The sequence below is a fragment of the Camelina sativa genome, chromosome 9 (genome assembly GCF_000633955.1).
Source record: "Camelina sativa cultivar DH55 chromosome 9, Cs, whole genome shotgun sequence".
Classification (NCBI taxonomy): Eukaryota; Viridiplantae; Streptophyta; class Magnoliopsida; order Brassicales; family Brassicaceae; genus Camelina; species Camelina sativa.
Genome location: NC_025693.1, coordinates 6184618 through 6210211, shown reverse-complemented (window position 1 = coordinate 6210211; position 25594 = coordinate 6184618). Strand labels below are relative to the sequence as shown.

The following is a 25594-nucleotide window of genomic DNA, read 5'->3' as shown; positions in this document are numbered from 1 at the left end:
CCAGTGACTAGTGTGTGTAATCAAACAACCAATTATTAGCCTACATTTTTCTATGAGTCTATTAGAAATTGTCGACATGAAAATTTATTCTTTTCCAATATCATACTATTCAATATTAATATTGCATCATTGGCATAAATTATCACAATCGTCGAATGTAAAATTATAAGATGCTAAGAATGAAATATGTGTACACACTTATTTCCTATCCAGCTAACTATGAGATGATTTAATATGATTGAAATGGTTGGTCGTCGAAATCAAGTTAAGGAGAGTTATATATGGAGATAGGAGCAAGAGAAAGGGATACTTATTGCTTATTCAACATCATCAAAAACATTTCTTGACCTCCCATGAAAGAAAATTACAAGTTAAAATTACACATACGCATAATTTATATACATGCAAACATACGTACACATACATATATACATGCATGCATGTCCCCATAGACATATACATACATACGAAGATATCCTCACCACTTCCATCACATCAACCATCCACTCTCTCTTTATACTTCTCCGCCGCTAATTCTCTCAGAGAGTGATGATCATTAATATATCAACCCCCGTTGACCATTCAACCTCTGCGCCCACCATAGGCCGACGTCGTTTCACCACCAAGACAACTAGCGTACCTCATGAGATCAGCATTTGTCTCCTCTAGTTCCCTTTGCAACCTCAAGACCTGTCTCTGGAGCACCGAGATCGCCCCAACGCAGCCATACACTGGATCTTTAAGCCTTGCCTCCGCCTCGTAAGCCAGCGAGTTCACCGCGTCTTCCCGCTGATGTGGAGCCACTTCTTGAAGGATCTTGCTCACATTACTTGCCCCGAATATCCGGTGGACGTTCGCAAACTTTGTAGGTTCCTCCGGCGGAAAATAGGGTGCGAATACGCAGTCTGATGTGCATTTACGCCGGAGGAATTTGCATGCTGCACACGGTGAATTTGTGTAGTTCGACATATTTGTGTATATATCCCCTGATTCTTCAGTTGCAAAAATGAAACAAAACGATTTAATCACATACGATTGATATTAACATTGATCCACATCGATATTGTAATTCTCTAGAGTCTCTTCTCCTTGTATATACATTAATATATTTATCAACACTATATATTTCTACGCACACATTATAAAATTTATACATTTTCGAAATTTTGTTTTCTATCTTGTGCTGGTAACTAGCAATACTTGTCCCCTCATTAATACAATTGGTTACAAGACGTACGATGTAATATCGTAAGAGTGGTAACTAGAAGTAATAGTATCATCATATAACTAGTTACGAGTCGTCGTATGATGTTCCGATCTTCTTATCCTTAATATATTGTCATTATTCGTAACCATATAAATATGTATTCCAAGAAAACTATATTCAAACAAAATATACATAAATCCAAGACACGCATTTCTAAACAATAATTTTACATATTATAAGACTGGGAACTGAGACTAATCTATAATTCTAAACATACTACATATGTATCTTACACACAATATGATTAATTATGAGAAGTTGTATAAATTAGTTGTTTAGCTACATTACACATAAAAAAAGAAACGTCCATTTCTTCTCTAAAAGAATGTCGAAAATGAATGTCGCTATGAATTGAAGGTATCTCAAACTGCTTTGCATTTTCTAGTATTGGTTGACTTAGAACAAGAAAACAACTTGTTCTTATTTAATTTGACCTTCGATTCAAATATGAAATTTTTCATAAGAATTTTTGAGGAATATGTATACTTTCGTAGTATTATATATACTCTATCTAGTTTTTGTTTTTGTTAACAACATGGCTTTATTTATGTGCCATCAAATTTAGTTTTGAAAAAAAACAATGAAAAGTTGGAAAACATTTCTTAGAAATGGTTGAATAATAATTTTCTTTAAACTTGAAGAAACGAAAGACTATTGAGTATTGACCATACATTTTTGTTCTTGGCATTTAGTTTAGCATATTTCCTGACTTTATCCTCACAACACTCTCTGTCTCTCTGACTCTGAGTTCTCCACATCTATATATACAACAGGTACATATACATATATAGCTTTTATAACGAATCTATGACCGAGTTAAAATAGCTTTATTACATCTTTACGCGTCTGTTTCAGTATGCTAACTTCACTATATATAAGAAGTCACAAAATCCAGATCCACTTTAATTTTATAAAAAGGTAAATTAAGATCGTCCAGTTTATAACTTGGAAGTTTAAGATTCAAACTCTCTTCAGTTTATATAACCAATCAACGTAAAAGTAAACGTGTATATACATATATGATATATCTATATTGCTATTGTTGGTGAATTGGCTGTGTAGAATAAAACAATCGTGGTCTTACCTTTAAATGGAGCAACAAAAAAAGTTCTCTCCTTGATATATATCTTCTTGAAAAGGTTCGATCTCTTCTTTGTTTCTCTCTTGGGTATTATTTATTAGAAGGGGAAATGAAAAAAATCCTCAAGAAGAATTGGCAATTATTCGGAATTGTTTGTTGTATTCAGAGAGGAAACCCTAGTTGGAGACAAAGACGAGTCTCTCTAAGGGGAAAGTTAGAAAGATAAAGATAGAGAGAGAGGGGGGGCAAAAGGCATTTTTGGTGGTACGAGAAAGAGAAAGAAGATGAATATAATGAGATTACAAAAGGACAAATTGGCCTCAATTAATTGAGGACCTAAAATTGTGAATTATTAAAAAGGAGTATCTAGTTGAACCAAAAAAAGCAGTATCTCTGACCGTGGCAAATTTGACTCCATTCGCTTGCTTTCAGTAAATAATATATATACAGTATGTAACATATTTTCTATTAAATTATAAGAAAATAATATATGGCAAAATCAAGTGATTAGAAGTAAACTAATATATACTTTCAAGTTTTCAAATTATGGTAGATACGTTGCGTTCCTTAAAAACCGTTTTCTTATGTAATTCTATTCTTATTCTACAAAAAAGTAATTTTTTAATACATTTAACTAATTAATGTTAATAATTTGTAAATTTTAACAACTTTGTAAATTTTCTGTTTATATTTATAATTTTTGGTTATTTCTTGAAATTTACAAAAAAAAATTATTTTTTTATTTATTCGAGTGAAAGCTATTAAACATCAATATTACTAGGACGAAGGAGGGAGTACATTTGAATAGCCCTTAGGACCATGTTTAATTAGGAAATCAACGAGGAATCCAATTATAAACCTAAATTAGTAAGCTATTAGCTAACAATGAGGAAACATAATGTCTAATATGATGCTTTCTTGAATGAAAACGAAAACTTGCATAGCTCTTCGACCGATGTAGATTCTTCAACTTAGTGTACAATTTTTAATTTACTTTTTGACCTTTCACGGTTTATTATTGGACCGTAAGAAAAATACTGTTTGTGAAGTCTTTGTTCCACTTCTTAATATACTGTTTTAATTTAAATTCAGAAGGTTTTCGGGAACAAACTTACAAAGACATCAGATCAGAACTGTTGAGGATCTGAGCAAATCCGACATGTGTACTGTCGTTTTGCTTGATTGAATTTAACTGTTAACTAACCCCTCTTGAATTCATTGTTTATCTTTCTGAAAAAATAATTATTAACTTTTACATTTGTTAATTAATCAATTATTTGTTGCGTTCATTGAATTTTTGGCATACCCATGATGATGGTTGAGCCACATGCTTAAATCCAAATAAATTATCTATAGTATAAACCAAAATTTTGTGAAAACAAATTCTTCTTTAAACTATACCGTCATTATGCATAATCTTCCTCAGCTAGATGACAACCCCAATCATTTAACTAAACTAAAACCTGAAAGATATACCAAACAAAGTAGTTGATACAAAAAATGATACCAATGCATTATTGTTTCCATAGAATATATATGCTTCAAAGTGCAATATTTGGTATAGCATGTGCGTAAATTATACCAATGATTAGAGAAGATAATCAATCATTGGCAAGCACTACTTTACGTATTTAATTTTCTATAACAACGATACTTAACGTATTTCCTGATTAGATGTTTAGATTTCATGTGTATATACATATATGCACATATAGTATGAAATAATATGAAAATATGAAAAGAAATTAAAAATCAGATCGAAAAAGAAGAAGCACTCTTTTTTTTTTTTTTTGGCAAACAGATGTTATCATTCATTAAAGAACTAGTAACATACAAGCAAAATGAGCTAGTTTAGGGGATAACATAAGAGAGGGTTTCCCAGTAATTAATACATCAAAGCAATAAAGATAGATAGGGGCAACATATATTAGATGCTTGAGAGCTATGGACCAAAGGTTTGAAAGCTTTCTGGAACCTGTGAGATCAAGACATATCGGTGCATCTTCCATGAGCAAGTCAAGGGAAGGGAAGCTGGCCATTGTCTTGAAACAAAGACTAATTGGCAAAGGAAAGACCAAGGCTGAATCTCTCGAAAGAGTTTTGCCAAGGGGGCGAGCAAAGGTGGGGTTGCTCTGCAGATCGACCATACTAGTGGTGGTTGCGACTCTGCGCTTGGGTGAGGGTGCCTTGGGGATATTACGGTAACCACTGCTGCTTTTAACAGAGATCATAATGCCGCATACCTTCAGGCTTAACTGAGAGTTTTTCAAAAAGTTGATGCAGAACCAAATGGAGATCATAAACAGACGGCAAGGGAGGAAGAAGAGATTGATGAAGCAGAGGTAACCCCCTCTCCGTAGAGGTGGGATCATAATGCCAATCTTCAATAAGCAATCTCCTTTTAGGGGGTCATCCTTAAGGGAGTCTAGTAACAGGGTTCTTAAAATACTCTTGGGCCAATTTAGCAATAGATGCTGGTTAAGTTTCACTAGCAGTCTTCGGACTAGCGGTATGCTTAATCTAAGCAAACATTGACTAGAGAGGGGAAGAGTGGAAATCGGATTAGGCCTAGATACAAATTGACACTGAATCAGTTGAGCTAGTAGTGATATGTAGGCTAAAGGATCAGGGATAGCACGCAGTAGAGATAAACCAATTGGCAGGTCAAAAATATTAGCGATGAGCAGCATTGCGAGCTTCCAAACCAAGTTACTGAACTGGCCTTGACACAAAGAAGAATCAACCATAATCGAAATATCTAGGTATCTGCTACCGAGTATAACTCGACTTGACCAAGCAGTATACGAAGATATTAAACGATTTGGTCTTACTAAGCAATTAGGGTCAGGGGATCTAAGGCGGTTCCAGGTCAGGGATGACTTATAGTTTATCCAAGGTAAACTATCTTCTAGGGTTTGAACGTAAGAATGGGGAATATACCTGGGACAGAGGTTAACCGAGAGAGAAGCAGGGGTCACCAAGGAGGAAGGATTCGTCGTCAAGCGGGTCACCGGTACTAGCGTCAAGACAGAGCTTCCGTCCAACTGCATCCAAGCAAAGTTCTTGGTGAGAGGATCTGGGTCCGAGGAGCGGAAAGATGTTATACTTGACGGCTTATAGTAGTGGTGGGACAGACGGAACTCGAGCCTAGAGGGACATTGACAGATCTCTCGAGTAGTAACAGAAGGGTGGAGACTCGAAGTGGTAGGACCACCAAGAGGAGTAACCAGGGACGGGGGCGACGAGGATGGATGAAGCTGACACATGGGCGGAGATGAGATCTGGGATCGCAAACTATCTCCGGGAAGGCTGAAATTAAAAACGAGAAGAATACAGGGGAAGAGACCGTCGTGGAGATGAAGAAAACAAGTCCCAGCGACGCCGATCGGGCTCGGCGCCGCCGGAGGAGGAGATCTCGGTTGTTGTGCCAGAGAAAACGGAGGCTAGGGCGAACTCACTGAAGAATATTTAACACACTAATAGAAGAAGAAGCACTCATGCATACAAAAATATCCCTATTGATCTAAAATTGGGCCTTGGCGAACGGCGAATAAAAAATATAGTAATCTCTTATATCGTCTATATAATGTGTGCGCTAATTAATTATGTAATCCTTTAAAAAAACAATTCATATATATATATATATATATATGCATGCACCTTGAGGTCCTATTAACAAAATCTGAAGTCGGTATTGTTGATGTCCAAATTGGTAACAATTAAAGATTTAGTTTGGTAGAAAAGATGTCAAAATTTTCTTTATAAATTGATATCGAGACACGTAAAAGTCGGCGTACAAAACTGGACTGGACGAATTAATACGACGAGAGAAAACAAATTCAAAGAGAAAAGACGAGCTATCCAATTCAAAGAGAAAAGACGAGCTAAGGTAGCTCGTCAAACTTAAACTATTGACAGGTTCACAGTCAATTGCTTGTCGTTTCTCTAACCGTTTTTTCTCTTTTTTTACTGATCCCTTTTTCAGGTTCCGTACGTCCATATTTATAGGGTACACTGTGTCAGTTGCTCCATCAAAAAGACCAAAACACCCCTACTTACATTCCCAAAACTCTTGGGCTTTTTGCAGAATGTCTATGGATCGGGTCTTATGTGGGAGTGAGAATCTACCCCCAACAGTATTCCCCCCCTCTCACCTTCAGTTCGTAGTCTTTTGACGGGAGAATTCCGTGCTGTCATTCGGTGAGGAGCTCGGTACCCGTCATTAATCAGCTCGACGATGACTGCTTTGGCTCATGGACGCTAGGAAGCAGAAAGGGCTTGAATCAGACAAACATCAGGCATTCGAAAGGTCCCAAGTGGACAAATACCGGGAAAATGAAGAATTGCGAGTGAGATTCCTCAGTTCCTGAGGTCAAACTGTCAAAACCCTTGGCGCGTGAAGTTTGATGTTCGACAACCGCCCACCTCTCCTAATTTTTCGTGTCCGCAATGATGACACCTTTATGAGCATTTTTCCTATAAATACCCCATTCCTTTGCTTATTCTCTCATCTTTTTTTTTTGCATCAGTTATTCTCATGTTCTTATCTCATCTCTGTCATTTATTTCGTGGTTCGAAACTTCCTTCCATGGCTTCCCCCCATCAGTCGTCCCCCAATTCTTCTGCTGTGAGTCATCTTCGCCGGGCCACTTCTTCTGATTCTGATAATTCGACCAAATCTGGTCATCGTAAGGCTATGTCCCATGCTTTGAGCTCTTCAGATTCACCATCATCCGACTCTCACGTGGTTAGATTGTCCGTGCTCCAGCGTTGGCTGTTCTCCAACACGACTGTTTCCAGCTTGTCTGGTCTCCCTTGCAAAATTCCTTTTTTGGTTGACGAGTCTTTAGACAACCTCGACGTTCCTGCGGACCGCATTGTTTGACGCGGATCTCTCCATGTTATCGCTGACCTACCTGGTGCAAATAGGCAAGTCCTCTCTCATGTTCCTAAGTCCACTTCCAAGCTTGACTCGGCAACCGAAGCGGTTAAGTTTGGGTGATTTCCTGTCTTGCCGGACATCGTAATTCCTGCTTGGAACGACCGACCATGGGATGCTCACCCTGCGTATATCTCTCTCTTGAAAAAGTTCTTTACCGAGTGTTGGCTCACTTTTCCCCTTCCTGCCTTCCTGATGGAGTATTTTGCTAGGAGGAAGGCGGCCATCTCTCAATTTTCCCTTGCAAACTTTTAGAATGCAAATGGTCTTTCAATTCTCGCCGGAGCGACGGGCGTCAAGCTCACTTGCAACCATCTGAAGGAGTTAACGCGCTTGAAATCGGAGAATCGAAATAAGAAAGCCGGGATCTACTATGTGGCTTCGGCGAAGAAGACGACTCTCGTCGAGGGTGCTAAGGCAAAACTTATAACTGGGGGATCTTTTTTTCTTCTGAAAGTGGTCCTAGGGGTCGTTAAAGACCCCTCTATTTCTTCATTTTCTGGGTGGAATCTTTCACCAGTAGCCGATCTTATTCTCGTCTCCTTCTATTGTCTCCCTTTTTTTAGATTACTAACGTTTGTTCTTGTGCTTTTTTCAGCAATAGTTCCCCGAGGTGTCTCCTTCCTTATCCTCCTGATTTTCGAGCCAAGATTGACGCCATCAGGTCTCTGTGTCCGTACGTTTGGCCGGGAACATAACCAAAGAAGAAGGGTCGGTCAAAGAAGGAAAGAGAAATTCCGAAGAAAAAGTATGCTCCTAGCCAAACAGGAAACTTTTGTATTCCAAGTAATTTTTAGCTCGTCGTAAATTTTCCCTTAATCCATCTTCCCTTCTCTTTGGTTTGGTTGGCGTCCGTTTTAGCCGAAATCATGGGAAGGCTTAATATAGATGTTCCTAAGTGTTTTCCCGTTATCGCCGAGCTCCCGAATCTTCCCCTTTGCCTTGCCCAACTCCCCGTTCGGAGAATCAGTCTAATGTCTGCTCATTTGGGGCTTGCTTGTCGCAGAAAACTCTCTCACTCCCTCATGAATCCCGTTTGGCCGAGATTCGCGCGGGTAAACAACCCATCAAGGAGACGTCTCTTCTTCCTCTGAATCGTCATGTCAGTCTAGCTGAGACGCTTCCTTAAAAGAAGAGAACTGTGGATGGTTCTGGTCGCCGAGTCAAGCCAACTAGGAGTCCTTCACAAAAGAGGGAGGGTCTGAATCCAGATCGGTCTGACCAGTCGAAGAGACCGAAAGAGGTGGACTATCGGTGGGACTTCCATCATACCTCAGCTGCTCGACCTTTTTCTAATGACTCCATGTCGTGTGCAGAGTTATTCCGTAGGATCCACTTTGGATATGGTCGTCTTCTGCCTGTCAAGAAAACAAAGAAAGAGGAAATACTCATCGACGTTGCAAAGGCTTCCTTTGAGGTTCTTCATTATACCATTTATCTGCTTGTCATTTCAATTTGTCTTTGGGTCTTTGGGTTCGTCTTTCCGATTTGTACTTATTGTATTTTCTGTAGCTTATCACATGCATAAACCGTATGGCCTCTCGCTACGACCATCGCGTTTGCGGCCTAGAGTCTACTTGTTCGGGACCATCAGATTCCTCAGCTGAGAAAATCAAGAAGCTTGAGGATCAACTGGAGGAAGCTATTCGTTCCAATCAAAAGCTGAGTGACGAGGCTTATCGGCTTGACCACCAACGGAAAGGGACGACCTTCTCTCCAAGCTTGAAGCATCATAATCTTCTCGTAGTGGGCTAAAAATTGCCCTGAGTTGCGAGACAAGAAGGCTAAGGGATAGACGCGAAGAGTTCGACTTTGATGAGAAGATTTGTGCTTACCGTAAACTAGCCAATCGTACATAGAAGCTCTTGGTGAAGCACAATGCGTATGCTGAATGGTCGAGGGATTCAGGTCGATATTTCTCAAATACAATCAAGCTATGGGAAATGTGCGGATGCTCGAAACGCTCGTCGCCGACGGCCAGATCTCTTTCCTCGTGGACGGCGTGAAAGAGAAGGTGGCTGCTATGGTGTCTCAACTAAAGGAGGAAATCCTTTAGATTGATATCTCAGATATCAACGAGGAGGATTTCGAAATTTTCTCTGTGTTTGCCGATCCCCTCCCCGAGACTCCTGAATGGGTTCTTTCTCCAGAAAGTGGAGACAATGGAGAATAAGAGGACGAGGCAGAAGATGATGGAGCAGAGAGCGACCATGGTTAGTGGGTTGAGGGAAGGTATGTTGGTCTCCAAACGCCGGGTGATCCAAGGTCTGATTGTCCCGTTGAAGCCGATCTGTCAACTGCTGGGTGCGGCTCTCCGGTGGGTGGTCTTGTTGGCCCGTAAACTGTTACCTTGTCACTCTTGTGTTTGTTGTTTTTAAGACCAACTTGTGCCTTATTGGGGAAAGCTCCCCTTGTACCCTAATTTTTTTAAATCGTCAGACTTAATGTTTGTACTTATTTTCACCGTTTCCCGTACGGATCTGCTCAGATCGTTCGTCGTCATTTCATTGTTTTTTTTAAAGTTGCAGACTGCTACTTGGTTATTTGGTTTCTCAATGTTTTAGGTGCAACGCGCAATGATCGACTTTCCCTATTTTCTTATGTTTTTCCAATTCTGCGAGTTGCGACTTCGGTTTTCATTTGGTTTCTCTAAGTTCTAGGTGTGACGCGCAATGGTCGGCTTATCTTTTAACTTTATGTTTTTCTAAAACTGCGAGTCGCAACTCGGCTTATTATTTCTCATTATTCTTTGATTATTTTGACATCGTACCGTCGGATCGTTGCGGGGCCAGGGCAATCGACGTATTTCTTGACTCACTATCTTATATTTTAAATAAAAGAAGGAAAATTTTATTTTCTGCAGTTGTATCCCGTGAACGTGACTGCCTACGTACCCTCCGATCATAAGGGATCAAGCCGCTCTTAGTTAAGATTAAATAGCTCGTAAAGAAAAAAGTGGGGCAATATGTAGCCGAGTTCGCTTTGATTGTTTTTTTTTTTGTTTTGTTGTTCGCATTGAATTCCATGAGCCAGGGACTTGTTTGCCATTCATCGTGAATAGCTTGTATACGCCTGGGTGGACGATTTTGGACACCTGGTACCGTTCTTCCCAATTTGCTCCAATTTTTCTGGCGTTTGGCTTGGCAGCATTGTTGAAAACATAACGGAGGACGAGGCCGCATTCGTCGAAGTACCGGTTATAAATTTTCTTGTTGTAATATAATGTTGCGGCAAGTTGGTAGTTTTGAATTCGTAGTAGTGCACTGTCGCGTTTCTCATCTAGCTCTTCGAGGCTATCTATTAACATGTAATTATTGAAATTTAGGTCTTTTACCAGCATCGACCGATGAATGCTAAAACTGCCAACCTCGGCGAGTGCCATTGCCTCCATTTCGTAAGACAATGAGAATAGGGTCTGGTTCGTGGATTGTCGTGGGGTTCTTCGATAAGACCAGAATACCAAATCAAGCTCGTCGGCCCAAGTGCCTTTCTTGACATCTTTCCGCTTTTTGAGACCGTCGAGTATTGTTTGTTCAGCTCTTCTGCTTGTCATTCCTTTGCGGATACCTCGGCATTGATTTACTCAACCTGGTTCTCCATTTTGCAAAGAAATCTTCAAATTGTAGGGAGATGAACTGCGAACCGTTGTCCGTGACGATCTCGTATGGTAGCCCATGATGGCAGGTGATAAATTTCTAGACGAAGTGTTGTACGTTCTTAGCCTTGATGTTAGCGTAAGACTCGGTTTCAATCCCTTTTGTGAAATTATCGGTTAAGATGAGAATGTAGCACTTATGTCTTGATGCGGGTAACAGGCCAATAATGTCCATTGCCCAATGCATGAAGGGATATGGGGCTGCGCCAACTTGTAGTAGCTCAGTTGGTTAGTGGATAATGGGAACGTGTTGCTGGAACTTTACGCACTTCGCGACGAACTTTTTGCAGTCAGAGATCATTGTCGGCCAGTAATTGCCTTGTTTTCTAATGTGCATTACCAAGACTTTTCCTCCTGAATGGTTACCGCCTGCTCCTTCATGAGTTTCCATCATTACTCGCGTTGTGTCGTTGCCGAGCAGGCATGTCAGGAAGGCTCCTGATGTGCTCCAGCGATGTAAGAATTCCTTCATCAAGGTGTAATTGGCGGCTTTGGTTTTCAGTCATATGGCAGCCTATTTGTTCGCTGGTAAGTCACCGTCCGCCATATAAGACCTAATCTCCACCTGCCAATCTGTCTAGTCAACAACCGAAAGAGGTTCGAATTGTTGTTCTAATGTTGTCGCTGTATTCGTTCAAATATGGATTGCAAGGCAGGTGTTTTTACAGTCTTCCTTGATGCTCGGTGTGTCGATACTTTCAACTCGGATTCTGCGTCGGAGTTCAGGATCCAAGGTCAAAGCGAGTGCAACCAAAGCGTCTGCCAGGGCATTATCTCCCCTAGGGATCCTGGTTAGTTCGAATTCGTCGAAGCGCTTGGCGAGGATTCAGACAACATCGAGATAGGCCACCACTGGTTCACTTTTGGCGTCATCGATAAACAGGTTGGCGACAACCTGAGAATCACAAAAAGTGTGAAATCGTTTAATCTTCATTCTGCTGGCAAGTTTCAGACCGGCAATGAGTTCTTCATACTCGGCGATGTTGTTTGTTGCCTAAAACCTAAGCTTAAACGTCTGTTCCAAAATTTCACCGGTTGGTGATGTTAAACGGATTCCTACTCTGGAGCCAAAGTGTGAGGATTCGCCGTCGACGTGCAGGGTCCATTTTCCACCAGAAAGATCAGTGGGTGTTGGTTTAGCGTCTTCCAGAGTTAATTCAATCAAGTAATTGGCTAAGACGTGGGACTTGGCGGCTGGGCGGGTGCGGTACTCGATGTCGTAATCGCTGAGTTCTCTCGCCCAATTCGTTAGTCGTCCCGACTGGATTTGACTATGCAAAATTGACAACAATAGTATGAGACTGAAAGTATGGGCGGAGCTTCCTGGCCGAAGTGACAACTGCTAGGGCGACTTTTTTGACCGTTGGATAGCGGGTCTCAACGTCGTCGAGTGAATTACTTATATAGAAAATTGGTCGTTGCTCCCTCTGGTCGTCCTTGACCATTACCCCACTGACTGCGGATGTTGACACAACGATGTAGAGGAATAGAATCTCGTCGTGCTCCGGCTTCGCTAGTAAAGGAGGCGTTGATAGGTAGTCTTTTAGTTTGTTGAACGCGTCGTGGCAGACCTCATTCCACTCAAACTTCCCCTTTTTATGAGGAGTTGGTTAGGGCGGCTGTAACGCCTCCGAATTGTACCATGGCCGGACGGCCACAGACCGCTCCAGGACGCTACTTTGGAAACATTCACCAATGATCCGGCCGAGGTTCAAGAAAACATCAGGACCCTTAGCCAGTTCGTCGGTGGTGTTTCCGACTGCATGGAACATCTTTTAGGCTTTGCAACCCTTGAGACATCCCAGGCGTTGAGCCGACTCGGATAAAGTCTATATCAGTTATGACTGAGACGAATAAAGAAAATCTGAATATATTAAATAAATAAAAGGTTTATTACAAAACGGGTACCCAAAAGGTTTAAAGAGTTCGAGTTAAGGCTTAAAGCCAAAGATCGATTACAAAATAAAATGTTTTATTTTACAATAGACACGAAAACTACTCCGGGGTCCTACTTGTTCACCACGCCCTCTAGTTCCCTCTAAGATTTCGTGCAAGACAAACACATTTCCGTAAGTAATAATAAAGATTACTTAGTGAGCTCAGGGTCATGTAAAATCATAATAAATCCCCAACCCCAAAACTCCAAAACAACAAGCAAGCAAGCACCAAGCAATAAAGCAAGCAAACAAACAAACAATCAATCAGAGATAGCATGCGGAAGTTAGTGAGCTAAGCAATAAAATCTAGCAAGCAATCAATCAACTACAAAGCTATAAAACTTGAATTAAAGCTAAAAAGTTTTAAACAAGTTTTTAATTTATGGGCTCGGTATGCTTTCCCTCCTCAACAACTCTGTGAACACCCGCGTTGCAACCACAAAGGCATGCAACCGGAACATCACCTAGAGCTACACCGTCGTGTAGACAGCGTCGGCCAGGGTAGCGAGCCCAGTAACCTCCAAGCTCTTCGTCCCAGACCCTACAACTCACGAACATGGGTTACATTTTGCGGTTGCATGCTGTATGGAAATAGTCTGAGGACAGCCATACCCTAGTCTTACTACGCTAGCCGGAATTTCTCGCGGACTACACGCATTAAGACTTCAACAAATTGATACTTGAGTTTTTATGGTTTTTAAGCTCATAATTTTATAAGTATCCTTTCTAAGTTACCACCTCTGCTACTAGAACATTTCGAACTAGAAGCCAGTGTAACTTCTCCACCAAGTTACCATCTCCATTACTAGAACATTTCGAACTAGCAACGAGTGTAACCTCACCTCACATGCATTTAACAAGAAAATCACAAAGATAAATCAAGTAAAAATGCAACTAAAAACTCCAAGCAAACCGTTTACTAGATGGAAGTCATTAGACTCCATTTAGCTCGATGAACTGTGTTTGAACTCACAGAAAACCGGCAAACGGATTCTCTCGGCGATGTTCCTTACTCGGCAGCACCTTGGATCCTTTCCTTGTTGCAATTGATTTCCTTCTCGATGCAATTGTTGATGGTCGATAGTATTGTCTTGATCTTCTTCTTCCTTCACGCCTTCTTCCTTCTCAAACTCTCTCTCTTTTCTCTCTATCTCACCCTTTCTCTCTTTCTTCTTCTTCTCTTCTTTTGTTTTGCGAAAATGAGAGAAGGGTGGGCTTCTTATATAGAGGAGATGGGCGGTAGAGTGAGCCAATGCATGTCAAACACTTGCTTGCTTCTTACTCCTTCCTTTTCGAAAAATTGGTGAGCAATCTTTTTCATTTCAAGGAATATCTCTTGTCTCCCAATCTTTTGTGCATGCTTCTTCATTGGGTGATTCTTAGGCAAAAGAATGATGATGCTCCCTACTATGCCAAAGAATGATGATGTCTCCCAATCTTTTTGTGCATGAGAGACCATTGGTCAATCCCAACGGTGGACAATGATGTTGTCTCACTTTTGTTTCAACCATTAAATGATTACTATGCATGCATTCCCATTGGTTAATCCAAGGAGACAAAAGCACCCTAAAATCCGGAACTTGTCGGCTCGGTCGACGACACCGTGGGGTTGTCGACGGTACGCATTGCGGCACGTTCACGGAATTGCGGCACGGGTTGTCGACGGTACGGATTGCGGCACATTCACGGACTTGCAGCACACCTTAGACAACTATGCGGTACGTCTCGGCTCTGCCGTTCGCCTTGGACGACTCTGCGATGCGTCTCGGCTCTGCGGTACGCGGTATATCGCGGCACGTGGTACGGTGCATGGTACAGTACGATCGGCCATCTCTCAGTCCGTCCACATTTCCTCGGACAGTTCTTCAGCAAATCTTCTGCTCTCCTTCCTTGCCTTCTTTCCAAGTCCTTTCCAGGTCCTTGGGTCATGAATTTTCATTTTGAATTTTACCCCATGGTGAGGTTCATTACATTCTCCCCCCCCCTTATTAGAATTCGTTCCGAATTCCATAAGGTTCTGATGGCCCTGCTTCGTCTTATTCGGTGAACAGCTGAGGGTACTTGGTTCGAATCCTATCTTCATCTTCCCATGTGGTGACCTTGCGGTTCTGCTTTACCCAAAATATTTGGATTTGAGGAATGCTCATGTTCTTCAGCTTCTGCATCATTCGCTCTCCGATCCCAAATGGTCCTTCGGGGATATGAGATTTGTCTCTAATTCCTTGATAGGTTTGGGTACAATCATATTAGGATCAGGAACATGCTTCCGTAGTTGTGAAACGTGGAAGACTTTATGCAATCTTCTGGCGTAGATAGCCGGTAGGCTACCTCTCCTATCGATCCGGTATGGTCCTATGAATCTTACTGCGAGCTTCCCAACTTTACCGAACCGATCTTTCCCTTTTTGAGGTGCAACCTTCATGTACACCATATCTCCAACTTCAAATTCCACTTCTCGCCTTTTCTGGTCTACGTACTTCTTCTGGCGGTCTTGTGCTTTATTCATACTCTCTCGTATGAACTTGATCTTCTCTGTCGTCTCATCAATCAACTTGTGGTTGAAATTCGTACTTTCTCTAACTTTCGTCCAATAGAATGGCGTTCGACAAGGTCTTCCGTACATTGCTTCAAACGGTGACATGCTGATGCTTGAGTGATAACTGTTGTTATAGGCAAATTCAACCAACGGTAGATTCTTCTCCCAATCTGAAGACCATTCCAATGCGCATAGTCGAAGCAATCTTCTATGGTTTGGATAGTCCTTTCTGTCTGCCCATCGGTCTCCGGGTGGAATGAGGTGCTCATGTGAACATTTGTTCCTAGGGCTCTATGCAGGTCTTGCCAAAATATTGCTGCAAACTTTGGATCACGGACAGAGACGATGTTGGCTGGCACTCCATGTAGCTTCAAAATCTCGTCGATATACTTTTCCGCTAAAATAGGGGATTGATCCATACTTCTCACTGGAACTAAGTGGGCAACCTTTGTCAAACGATCGATCACTACCCATACTGCGTTATTAATTCACCCTTTTCTTGTTGGTAGTCCGGTGATGAAATCCATCCAAATAGACTCCCACTTCCATGTTGGTATGGGCAAGTTGCAAATCAATCCTGCTGGCACTTGATGCTCCACTTTGACTCTTTGACATGAATCACAATGACTCACCCAATCTACTATTGATCGCTTCAATCCAGGCCAATGGTAATACCTGCGCACATCTTTGTACATCTTAGTACTACCAGGGTAAATGCTCAATGCTGAGCGGTGGGCTGCTCTTAGGATCTCCTGTCACAGTCCCATCCGGTCAGGTACGGTGATTCTCCCATTCAGAAGTAAGGTGTCGTCATCTGCTAAGTGATAACCACTAGCATTCGGTCCGTCCAAACTTCTCAACTCTTCGAAAATCTTCTTCAGGTTCTCATCCTTAGGCTGCTCTTCTCGGATTCGTTGAACTAGACTTGCTTGCATTACGTCTTGTAAACCAAACGGTTCACTAGATTCTCCTTCTAAGACTAAAAGCCTTACCTTCTTCAATTTGTCGGCTAGAGACTCTACGTCTCTCTCGACATCGACCTCTACCTTCCGGCGGCTTAGGGCATCTGCCACCACATTTGCCTTGCCTAGATGGTACTGGATCTTCAAGTCGTAATCAGCAATGAACTCCATCCATCTTTTTTTTTTTTTTTTTGAAAACAAAATAATCAGCTTGTATTAGCCAATTGGAAGGAAAATTATTTACAAACAAAACAGGATGCGGAGATGTACGCGCTTAGCATGCCAAAGAATCCACACTTACATTTGCACTTCTTAAAACTAGAGATAAAAAGAAAGAAGAAAACTCCTCCCTATCTATCTTGATATCCTCGAGATAAATCTTGAAAGCCGGCCAGTCTTGAGACGAAGACACCATCTTCACCAAGTCTGAACAATCTGAATAAAACGCCACATCCCTATAGTCATGTCCAATCATGCAACGCATAGCCCAAACAAAAGCTTCGACTTCAGCATGTAGTGGGGAAAGACTTTGACGGAAATTGGCAGCTCCCCTGGACATCAACGTTTCATTAGGGGATGAACACACCCATCCTGCACCCATGAAAGCATCACCTGTTTTCCATGATCCATCTACTAAACACCGATAACATGAAAAAAGAGTAGGAAGGTGGCTTGTAGACCCCCCTTACTTGAGGACTAGAAACGTTGGGTAGTGGGAAAGATCCCTAAACCTCATCCTCAGCTTGTGCTTGCAACCATGAAGACGCCTCACCGACCGCTAACTTTACAACCTCCATCCATCTTCTATGGCGCAAATTGAGGTCTGGTTGCGTGAACAAGTATTTAAGACTTTGATGATCCGTAAATACCTGAACTTCTTCTCCATACAGGTATGATCTCCATATCCATAACGCAAACACCACGGCTGTCATTTCTAGGTCATGTGTGGGGTAATTATCTTCTTGCTTCCTTAATTGCCTTGAGGCGTAGGCAATTACCTTGTCTCCTTGCATCAAAACACATCCAACTCCAACTCTTGATGTGTCGGTGTACACGGCATAGGGTTGATTTGGCTCAGGCAGGGCTAATTTTGGTGTCGTTGTCAATGCTTCCTTCAACTTCTTAAAGGCTTCTTCCACTTCTTCACTCCAAATGAAAGGTACTCCTTTACCGGTGAGTTGTGTCAAGGGTTTAACGATGGATGAAAACCCCTTTACGAACTTCCGGTAATAGCCCGCGAGGCCTAAGAAACTTTGGACCTCGGTCACTGATGTTGGCTTTGGCCAATCTTGGATCGCGGCAATCTTTTCTGGGTCGGCGAACACTCCTTGCTCCAAGACTCGATGTCCTAGGAACCCAATTTCCCCTTGCCAAAATCTACACTTGCTGAACTTGACGAACAACTTCTTCTCCCTTAGTCGTTCTAACACCTTCCTCAAATGTTCTTCATGTTCTTCTGCACTCATCGAGTATATATGGATGTCATCGATGAATATAATCATGAATTGATCTAAATAGTCATGAAAAACTTCGTTCATGAGTTGCATGAATGCTTCTGGCACGTTGGTAAGTCCAAACGGCATCACCACGAACTCGTACTGGCTATATCTCGTACGAAAGGCAGTCTTCATCACATCTGGTTATGAGATCGAAATTTGGTGGTAGCCGGAGGCTAAATCAATCTTCAAAACCCAGCTTGCTCCTCTGATTTGATCTAACAGCTCATCAATCTGTGGCAACGGATATTTGTCCTTGATGGTTATGTTATTGATTCCTCGGTAATCAATACACAAGCTTATGCTTCCATCTTTCTTCTTGACGAATAGAACTGGGGCTCCCCATAGCGATGAACTTGGTCGAATGAAACCTTTTTCTAACAAGTCCTCCAGTTGCATCTTGAGTTCAGCTAACTCGGCTGGTGCCATCCGATACAGCGCTTTAGCATTTGGGGTTGCTCCTGGCTCAAGGTTTATGGTAAAAGGATGACTTCTCGGTGGAGGCAATCCTTCTAACGGCCTGAATACATCCTCGTAGTCCTTGACGACTGTGATGTCCTCAACTTCCAGGTTTTCCTTGTCATCTCCTCCAGTGGCGGTAAGAGTGACTAGGTAAACCCTCCCTTCTTTAAAAGAATTTCCAATTCTTATTGCTGATGCAAAATATGCCTTTTTGCTTGCGTAGAAAACTAGAGTTGTCCTTCCTCCATTTTCAAATATGACTCGGCTCCTACTGCAGTCTATATGGGCTTGGTTTTCCGATAACCAATCCATTCCCAAAATGGCATCAAACCTCTCCATCGGCATCACAAATGGATCAACCGGGAGGTTTGTATCTTGCAAGACTATCGACACATCTCTGAACATTCTTCTGGTCTTGAGCGGTGGTTGATTACCAGCGGTGTAGATGTTGATGTTCACTTCCTCCTCCTAACACAATTCTCCGAACTCATCGGCCAGTTTGGGAGTCACAAAACTATTGGACGCTCCCGAATCGAAAAATACATGTGTGGGGTTACCACCAAGTAATGTTCCTAATGCAAAACAATTTTTATAAAAAAAAATGCAATGCAAAACTAAACACGTAATCACACAAACACACAATCAATCACAAGAGAGTTAGAACCCAATCAAACCTGTTATCGGACCTTTCGCAGGCGCTGGAGGTTTGGGTGGCTCTAATCCTAAGGCATAAACATTGGCTTGGGTCGCTTGTTTCTTTGCTGGGGGTTCCTTCCGCTGCTGCACTGGCTGAGCATGGTTCACAGTTTGGGCGTTCAGTTTGGTCGGCCTTGACGGACATGAGGTCGCATAGTGTCCCATCTCTCCACAGTAGAAACATGTGATCAGCGCAAGATTGGGACTCTTCGCTTCAGAAAGTGTCGGACAAGCTCGGGCAAAGTGTCCGAGTTGACCACACGTGAAACATCCTCTCGGATCAAAGTTGCTTGTTGCACATCCTCCTTGGTTGGAAGTCGTGTTGACCCTACCACGGTTCCGACCAGCTACCTGGTTAATCTTCCAGATATTCACTACATTGCTCTGCTGCACAGGTTCTTTCTTCTTCTCTCGAGCCATAACTTCTTTCTCCAGCTCTATTCCTTCTTTGACATTCATTGCTCTCTCCTCCACTTCAGCTACACTTCGATATGTCACAACATGCAACCTTCCTTTTATCTCTGGCCGTAGCCCGTAAAAAAATCTACGAGCCATAGCTTCTTCGTTGTCGTTCCCCTTGTACAAATACCTCCGTAGTTGGGTGAAGATCTGTCCATAAGCTCGGACACTCATATCTCCTTGCTCCAGACGCAGGAATTGGTTCTCCAATCTATCGCGAGACTCTAGTGGAAAGTACTTCTGCTCGAACTCCCTCTTGAAGATCTCCCAAGTTATTGTCATGTAGTGGTAACGAGGAACTACACTATCCCACCATGCACGTGCATCCTCCTCCAGAAAATTGATTGTGATCACCTTCTTGTACTCCTTCGGACATCCTGACGTCTCGAAATTCATCTCCAGTTCTCTTATCCACTTGTCTGCAAACACCATGTTCTGTTCTCCCTTGAACTTTCGGACTTCTAAGTTTCTCATCATCATAACTAGCTTTATGAAGTTAGATGATGGAGTCTCGGCTTGCTGGTTTCCTTGGTTCTGTTGCTGTTGATGCTGGATCATGTGAGTTAAGAGGTCTTGTATCATCTTCAAAGTCTGCTGGGTCTCGGGCACTCTCTGCTCCGCTGGGTTCTCTTCACGTCCTTGGTCTTCTCTTGGCATACTTGGATTTGGGTTGGTAGCGAACGGTCCAACTGGCGAATACTCTCTATAAGGCGGGTACATGTACTCAAGTGTGCTGTACCGAGTAGAACTTGTTGGCGGGTACCTCGGTGTCGCACCGGGCACATCCCACTCAGGCATATACATGTTTGCTTGTAAATGCCTAGAAACGACTCATCTTCTTGCTCATCTCCAAAATGCAGACCCCATTCCTCCGGACCAAACTGTTGACTTGAACCCCTCCCTGTGTCCGGTGAAAAGTGCATTGATCTAGACCTTTCAGATCCTTGACCAGACATCTGCATCCAACATCAATAATAAAGGTTACCTAATCCCATCTAACCTAACTCATCTAATCCTAAAGTGGTGAACAAACCGGATTCCTAAGGTGTCTATTTGCGACCATTTTGACTCGATAAAACGTTTGAAAACACAAGTCATAATAGCNATCAGCGCAAGATTGGGACTCTTCGCTTCAGAAAGTGTCGGACAAGCTCGGGCAAAGTGTCCGAGTTGACCACACGTGAAACATCCTCTCGGATCAAAGTTGCTTGTTGCACATCCTCCTTGGTTGGAAGTCGTGTTGACCCTACCACGGTTCCGACCAGCTACCTGGTTAATCTTCCAGATATTCACTACATTGCTCTGCTGCACAGGTTCTTTCTTCTTCTCTCGAGCCATAACTTCTTTCTCCAGCTCTATTCCTTCTTTGACATTCATTGCTCTCTCCTCCACTTCAGCTACACTTCGATATGTCACAACATGCAACCTTCCTTTTATCTCTGGCCGTAGCCCGTAAAAAAATCTACGAGCCATAGCTTCTTCGTTGTCGTTCCCCTTGTACAAATACCTCCGTAGTTGGGTGAAGATCTGTCCATAAGCTCGGACACTCATATCTCCTTGCTCCAGACGCAGGAATTGGTTCTCCAATCTATCGCGAGACTCTAGTGGAAAGTACTTCTGCTCGAACTCCCTCTTGAAGATCTCCCAAGTTATTGTCATGTAGTGGTAACGAGGAACTACACTATCCCACCATGCACGTGCATCCTCCTCCAGAAAATTGATTGTGATCACCTTCTTGTACTCCTTCGGACATCCTGACGTCTCGAAATTCATCTCCAGTTCTCTTATCCACTTGTCTGCAAACACCATGTTCTGTTCTCCCTTGAACTTTCGGACTTCTAAGTTTCTCATCATCATAACTAGCTTTATGAAGTTAGATGATGGAGTCTCGGCTTGCTGGTTTCCTTGGTTCTGTTGCTGTTGATGCTGGATCATGTGAGTTAAGAGGTCTTGTATCATCTTCAAAGTCTGCTGGGTCTCGGGCACTCTCTGCTCCGCTGGGTTCTCTTCACGTCCTTGGTCTTCTCTTGGCATACTTGGATTTGGGTTGGTAGCGAACGGTCCAACTGGCGAATACTCTCTATAAGGCGGGTACATGTACTCAAGTGTGCTGTACCGAGTAGAACTTGTTGGCGGGTACCTCGGTGTCGCACCGGGCACATCCCACTCAGGCATATACATGTTTGCTTGTAAATGCCTAGAAACGACTCATCTTCTTGCTCATCTCCAAAATGCAGACCCCATTCCTCCGGACCAAACTGTTGACTTGAACCCCTCCCTGTGTCCGGTGAAAAGTGCATTGATCTAGACCTTTCAGATCCTTGACCAGACATCTGCATCCAACATCAATAATAAAGGTTACCTAATCCCATCTAACCTAACTCATCTAATCCTAAAGTGGTGAACAAACCGGATTCCTAAGGTGTCTATTTGCGACCATTTTGACTCGATAAAACGTTTGAAAACACAAGTCATAATAGCATCATAACCATGCTTTGATACCACACTTGTAACGCACCCGAACCGTACCATGGCCGGACAGCCACGGACCACCCCGGGACGCTACTTTAGAAACGTTCACCAACGATCCGGCCGAGGTTCAAGAACACACCAGGACCCTTAGCCAGTCCATCGGTGGCGTTTCCAACCGCATGGAACATCTTTTAGGCATTGCAACCCTTGAGACATCCCAGGCGTTGAGCCAACTCAGACAAAGTCTATATCAGTTATGACTCGTACGTATAAAGAAATCTGAATATATTAAATAAATAAAAGGTTTATTACAAAACGGTACCCAAAAGGTTTGAAGAGTTCGAGTTAAGGCTTAAAGCCAAAGATTGATTACAAAATAAAATACTTTATTTTACAATAGACACGAAAACTACTCCGAGATCCTACTTGTTCACCACACCTTCTAGTTCCCACTAAGGTTCCTTGGAAGACAAACACAGTTCCATAAGTAATCATAAAGATTACTTAGTGAACTCAGGGTCATGCAAAATCATAATAAATCCCCAACCCCAAAACCCCAAAACAACAAGCAAGCAAGCAACAAGCAATAAAGCAAGCAAACAAACAATCAATCAATCAGAGATAGCATGTAGAAGTTAGTGAGCTAAGCAATAAAATCTAGCAAGCAATCAATCAACTACAAAGCAATAAAACTTGAATAAAAGCTAAAAAGTTTTAAACAAGTTTTTAATTTATGGGCCCAGTATGCTTCCCCTCCTCAACAACTCTGTGAACACCTGTGTTGTAACCACAAAGGCATGCAACCGGAACATCACCTAGAGCTACACTGTCGTGTAGACAGCGTCGGCCAGGGTAGCAAGCCCAGTAAGCTCCGAGCTCTTCGTCCCAGATCCTACAACTCACGAACATGGGTTACATGTCGTGGTTGCATTCTGTACGGAAATAGTTTGAGGACAGCCATACCCTAGTCTTACTACGCTAGCCGGAATTTCTCGCGGACTACACGCATTAAGACTTCAACAAATTGATACTTGAGTTTTTATGGTTTTAAGCTCATAATTTTACAAGTATCCTTTCTAAGTTACCACCTCTGCTACTAGAACATTTCGAACTAACAGCCAGTGTAACTTCTCCACCAAGTTACCATCTCCATTACTAGAACATTTCGAACAAGCAACGAATGTAACCTCACCTCACATGCATTTAACAAGAAAATCACAAAGATAAATCAAGTAAAAATGCAACTATAAACTCCAAGCAAACCGTTTACTAGATGGAAGTCATTAGACTCCATTTAGCTAGGTGAAGTGTGCCTGAACTCACAGAAAACCGACGAACAGATGCTCTCGGCGACGTTCCTTACTCGGCAGCACCTTGGATCATTTCCTTGTTGCAATCGATTTCCTTCTCGATGCAACTGTTGATGGTCGATAGTCTTGTCTTGATCTTCTTCTTCCTTCACGCCTTCTTCCTTCTCAAACTCTCTCTTTTCTCTCTTCCTCACCCTTTCTCTCCTTTCTCTCTTTCTTCTTCTTCTCTTCTTTATTTTGCGAAATGAGAGAAGGGTGGGCTTCTTATATAGAGGAGATGGGCGGTGGAGTGAGCCAATGCATGTCAAACAATTGCTTGCTTCTTACTCATTCCTTTTCGAAAACTTGGTGAGCAAGCTTCTTCATTCTAAGGAATATCTCTTGGCTCCCAATCTTTTGTGCATGCTTCTTCATTGGGTGAGTCTTAGGCAAAAGAATGATGATGCTCCATACTCCTTTCTTTGCATGAGAGACCATAGGTCAATCCCAAAGGTGGACAATGATGTTGTCTCACTTTTGTTTCGACCATGAAATGATTACTATGCATGCATTCTCATTGGTAAATCCAAGGACACAAAAGCTCCTTAAAATCCGGAACTTGTCGGCTCGGTCGGCGACACCGTGGGGTTGTCGATGGTATGCATCGCGGCACGGTCACGGACTTGCGGCACGCCTCGGACGACTCTGCAGTACGTCTAGGCTCTGCAGTACACCTCGGATGACTCTGCGATGCTTCTCGGCTCTGCGGTACGCGGTACGTATCACGGCACGTGGTACGGTATATTGTACGGTACATGGTACAGTACCATCTGCCATCTCTCGGTCTTTCCACATTTCCTCAGACAGTTCTTCAGCAAATCTTCTGCTCTCCTTCCTTGCCTTCTTTCCAAGTCCTTTCCAGGTCCTTGGGTCATGGGTTTTCATTTTGAATTTTACCCCATGGTGAGGGTCATTACAGCGGCGATTTGGCCAGTTAGCCGCTGGACTTCCATGGAGTTCCTTGATGATGGTAGGTTGATGATCGCTTTTATCTGCTTCGGATTTGTTTTGATACCTCGCTAAGTCACTAGGTGTGACAACCCGTCCGTGGACCCCACTAGCCTCACTGCTAGTTGTCCCCATAGGCTGGCCCTGCAGGGCATCGATCCTAACCCATCACTGTGGATTAACTCACATAATCCACCAGTAGGTTATTGGTGCATCAGGCGTTCCTCGAACCCTGGTCCCTCACCCTTTAACAACCTTCCCACATACAAGTTGACACCAATTGAGCTGCAGATAGAGCATTGTAGGATGTTGGAACTTTGCTATTTCGTTATTGGTTATTGGATTGTTGTTGTTGGTATTCTTTTGGTTTAATGGAAATTGTTTTATTTGGTTATCCGCGGTTATTGATTGTTGTTAGGATGTTAGTGGGTATGGGACCACTAGTAAATTAGGGCATTAAAAAAAAAAAAAAAACGGGAAGGGTTGTTTCATTTTGGTATCAGAGCCCTTACGGTTCTAGGTCTAGGGTTCATTGTGTTTTTGCTGTTGATGTTTAGGATTCCATGCTATGATTGATTGTGTGAGTCAGTCAATTGGGTGTGGCATGAAGTCCTAGAACATCCTCTTCGAGCCTGTTTTGTGATTCCACGGTAAGTTGTGTTTTTGTGTTCTAGAATTATTGTTTGCTTAGCCTTCTGTTCTTGGATGATACAGATGGTTAGAGGTGAGGATGCTGTTGGTCGCGGTCGTGGTCGTGGTCGTGGTCGTGGTCGTGGTCGTGGTCGGGGACGAGGTCAGGTTCCTGAGGCCAGTGTGAGTGTGACCCAGAGCATGGCCAGTGAGGAGGTGGCGGAGTCACAGGTTCATCCTAGTGTGTCTGGAGACCAGGCTGGTTTGGGTGACGGCAGGGCGGATGGGCCCGGTGTCGGTCACGGTGTTGCCCCGGGTGTGGGGGTTGCAGCGGGAGGTGCTCCAGGCAGGGAGGATGTCTTGATGGACTTGCTAGCTCAGGTTTTGCAGCGACTTCCAGCAGTTGTGCCGCCAGTGGTTGGTGGGCAGGATCCAGTATTGCCGCCAGTGGTTGGTGGGCAAGATCTAGTAGTGCCGCCAGTGGGTGGTGGGCAGGTTCCAGCGGTGCAGCCTGTGGCGGGTTTGCAGGCAGGTGTGCAGCCGGGGCTGAGGTAGTGGATGCTCAGTATGTGCGGATGATGGAGCAGCTGCGGCATGTGGGAGCAGGGTATTTCTTAGGAAGTACTGATCTGAGTGTAGCGGATGAGTGAAGAGAACGGATGGAGGATATTTTCCTTTCGCTTAGGTGTCCCGACTGGTATAGGG

At 43.0% G+C, this 25594-nt stretch overlaps 2 protein-coding genes across 2 annotated transcripts; both read right to left on the bottom strand.

The window, feature by feature from the left end:
• LOC104710607 (LOB domain-containing protein 25) lies at positions 296-2620 on the bottom strand. Its single transcript, XM_010427241.2, has 2 exons — positions 2352-2620; positions 296-992 (listed from the first exon to the last, which is right to left on the bottom strand). The coding sequence occupies exon 2, from the start codon at positions 967-969 to the stop codon at positions 583-585; it is 387 nt and encodes a 128-aa protein (XP_010425543.1). The 5' UTR covers positions 970-992; positions 2352-2620; the 3' UTR covers positions 296-582.
• Positions 20496-21671, bottom strand: LOC104715056. Its single transcript, XM_010432508.1, has one exon. It carries the CDS (start codon positions 21669-21671, stop codon positions 20496-20498), a length of 1176 nt encoding a protein of 391 aa, XP_010430810.1.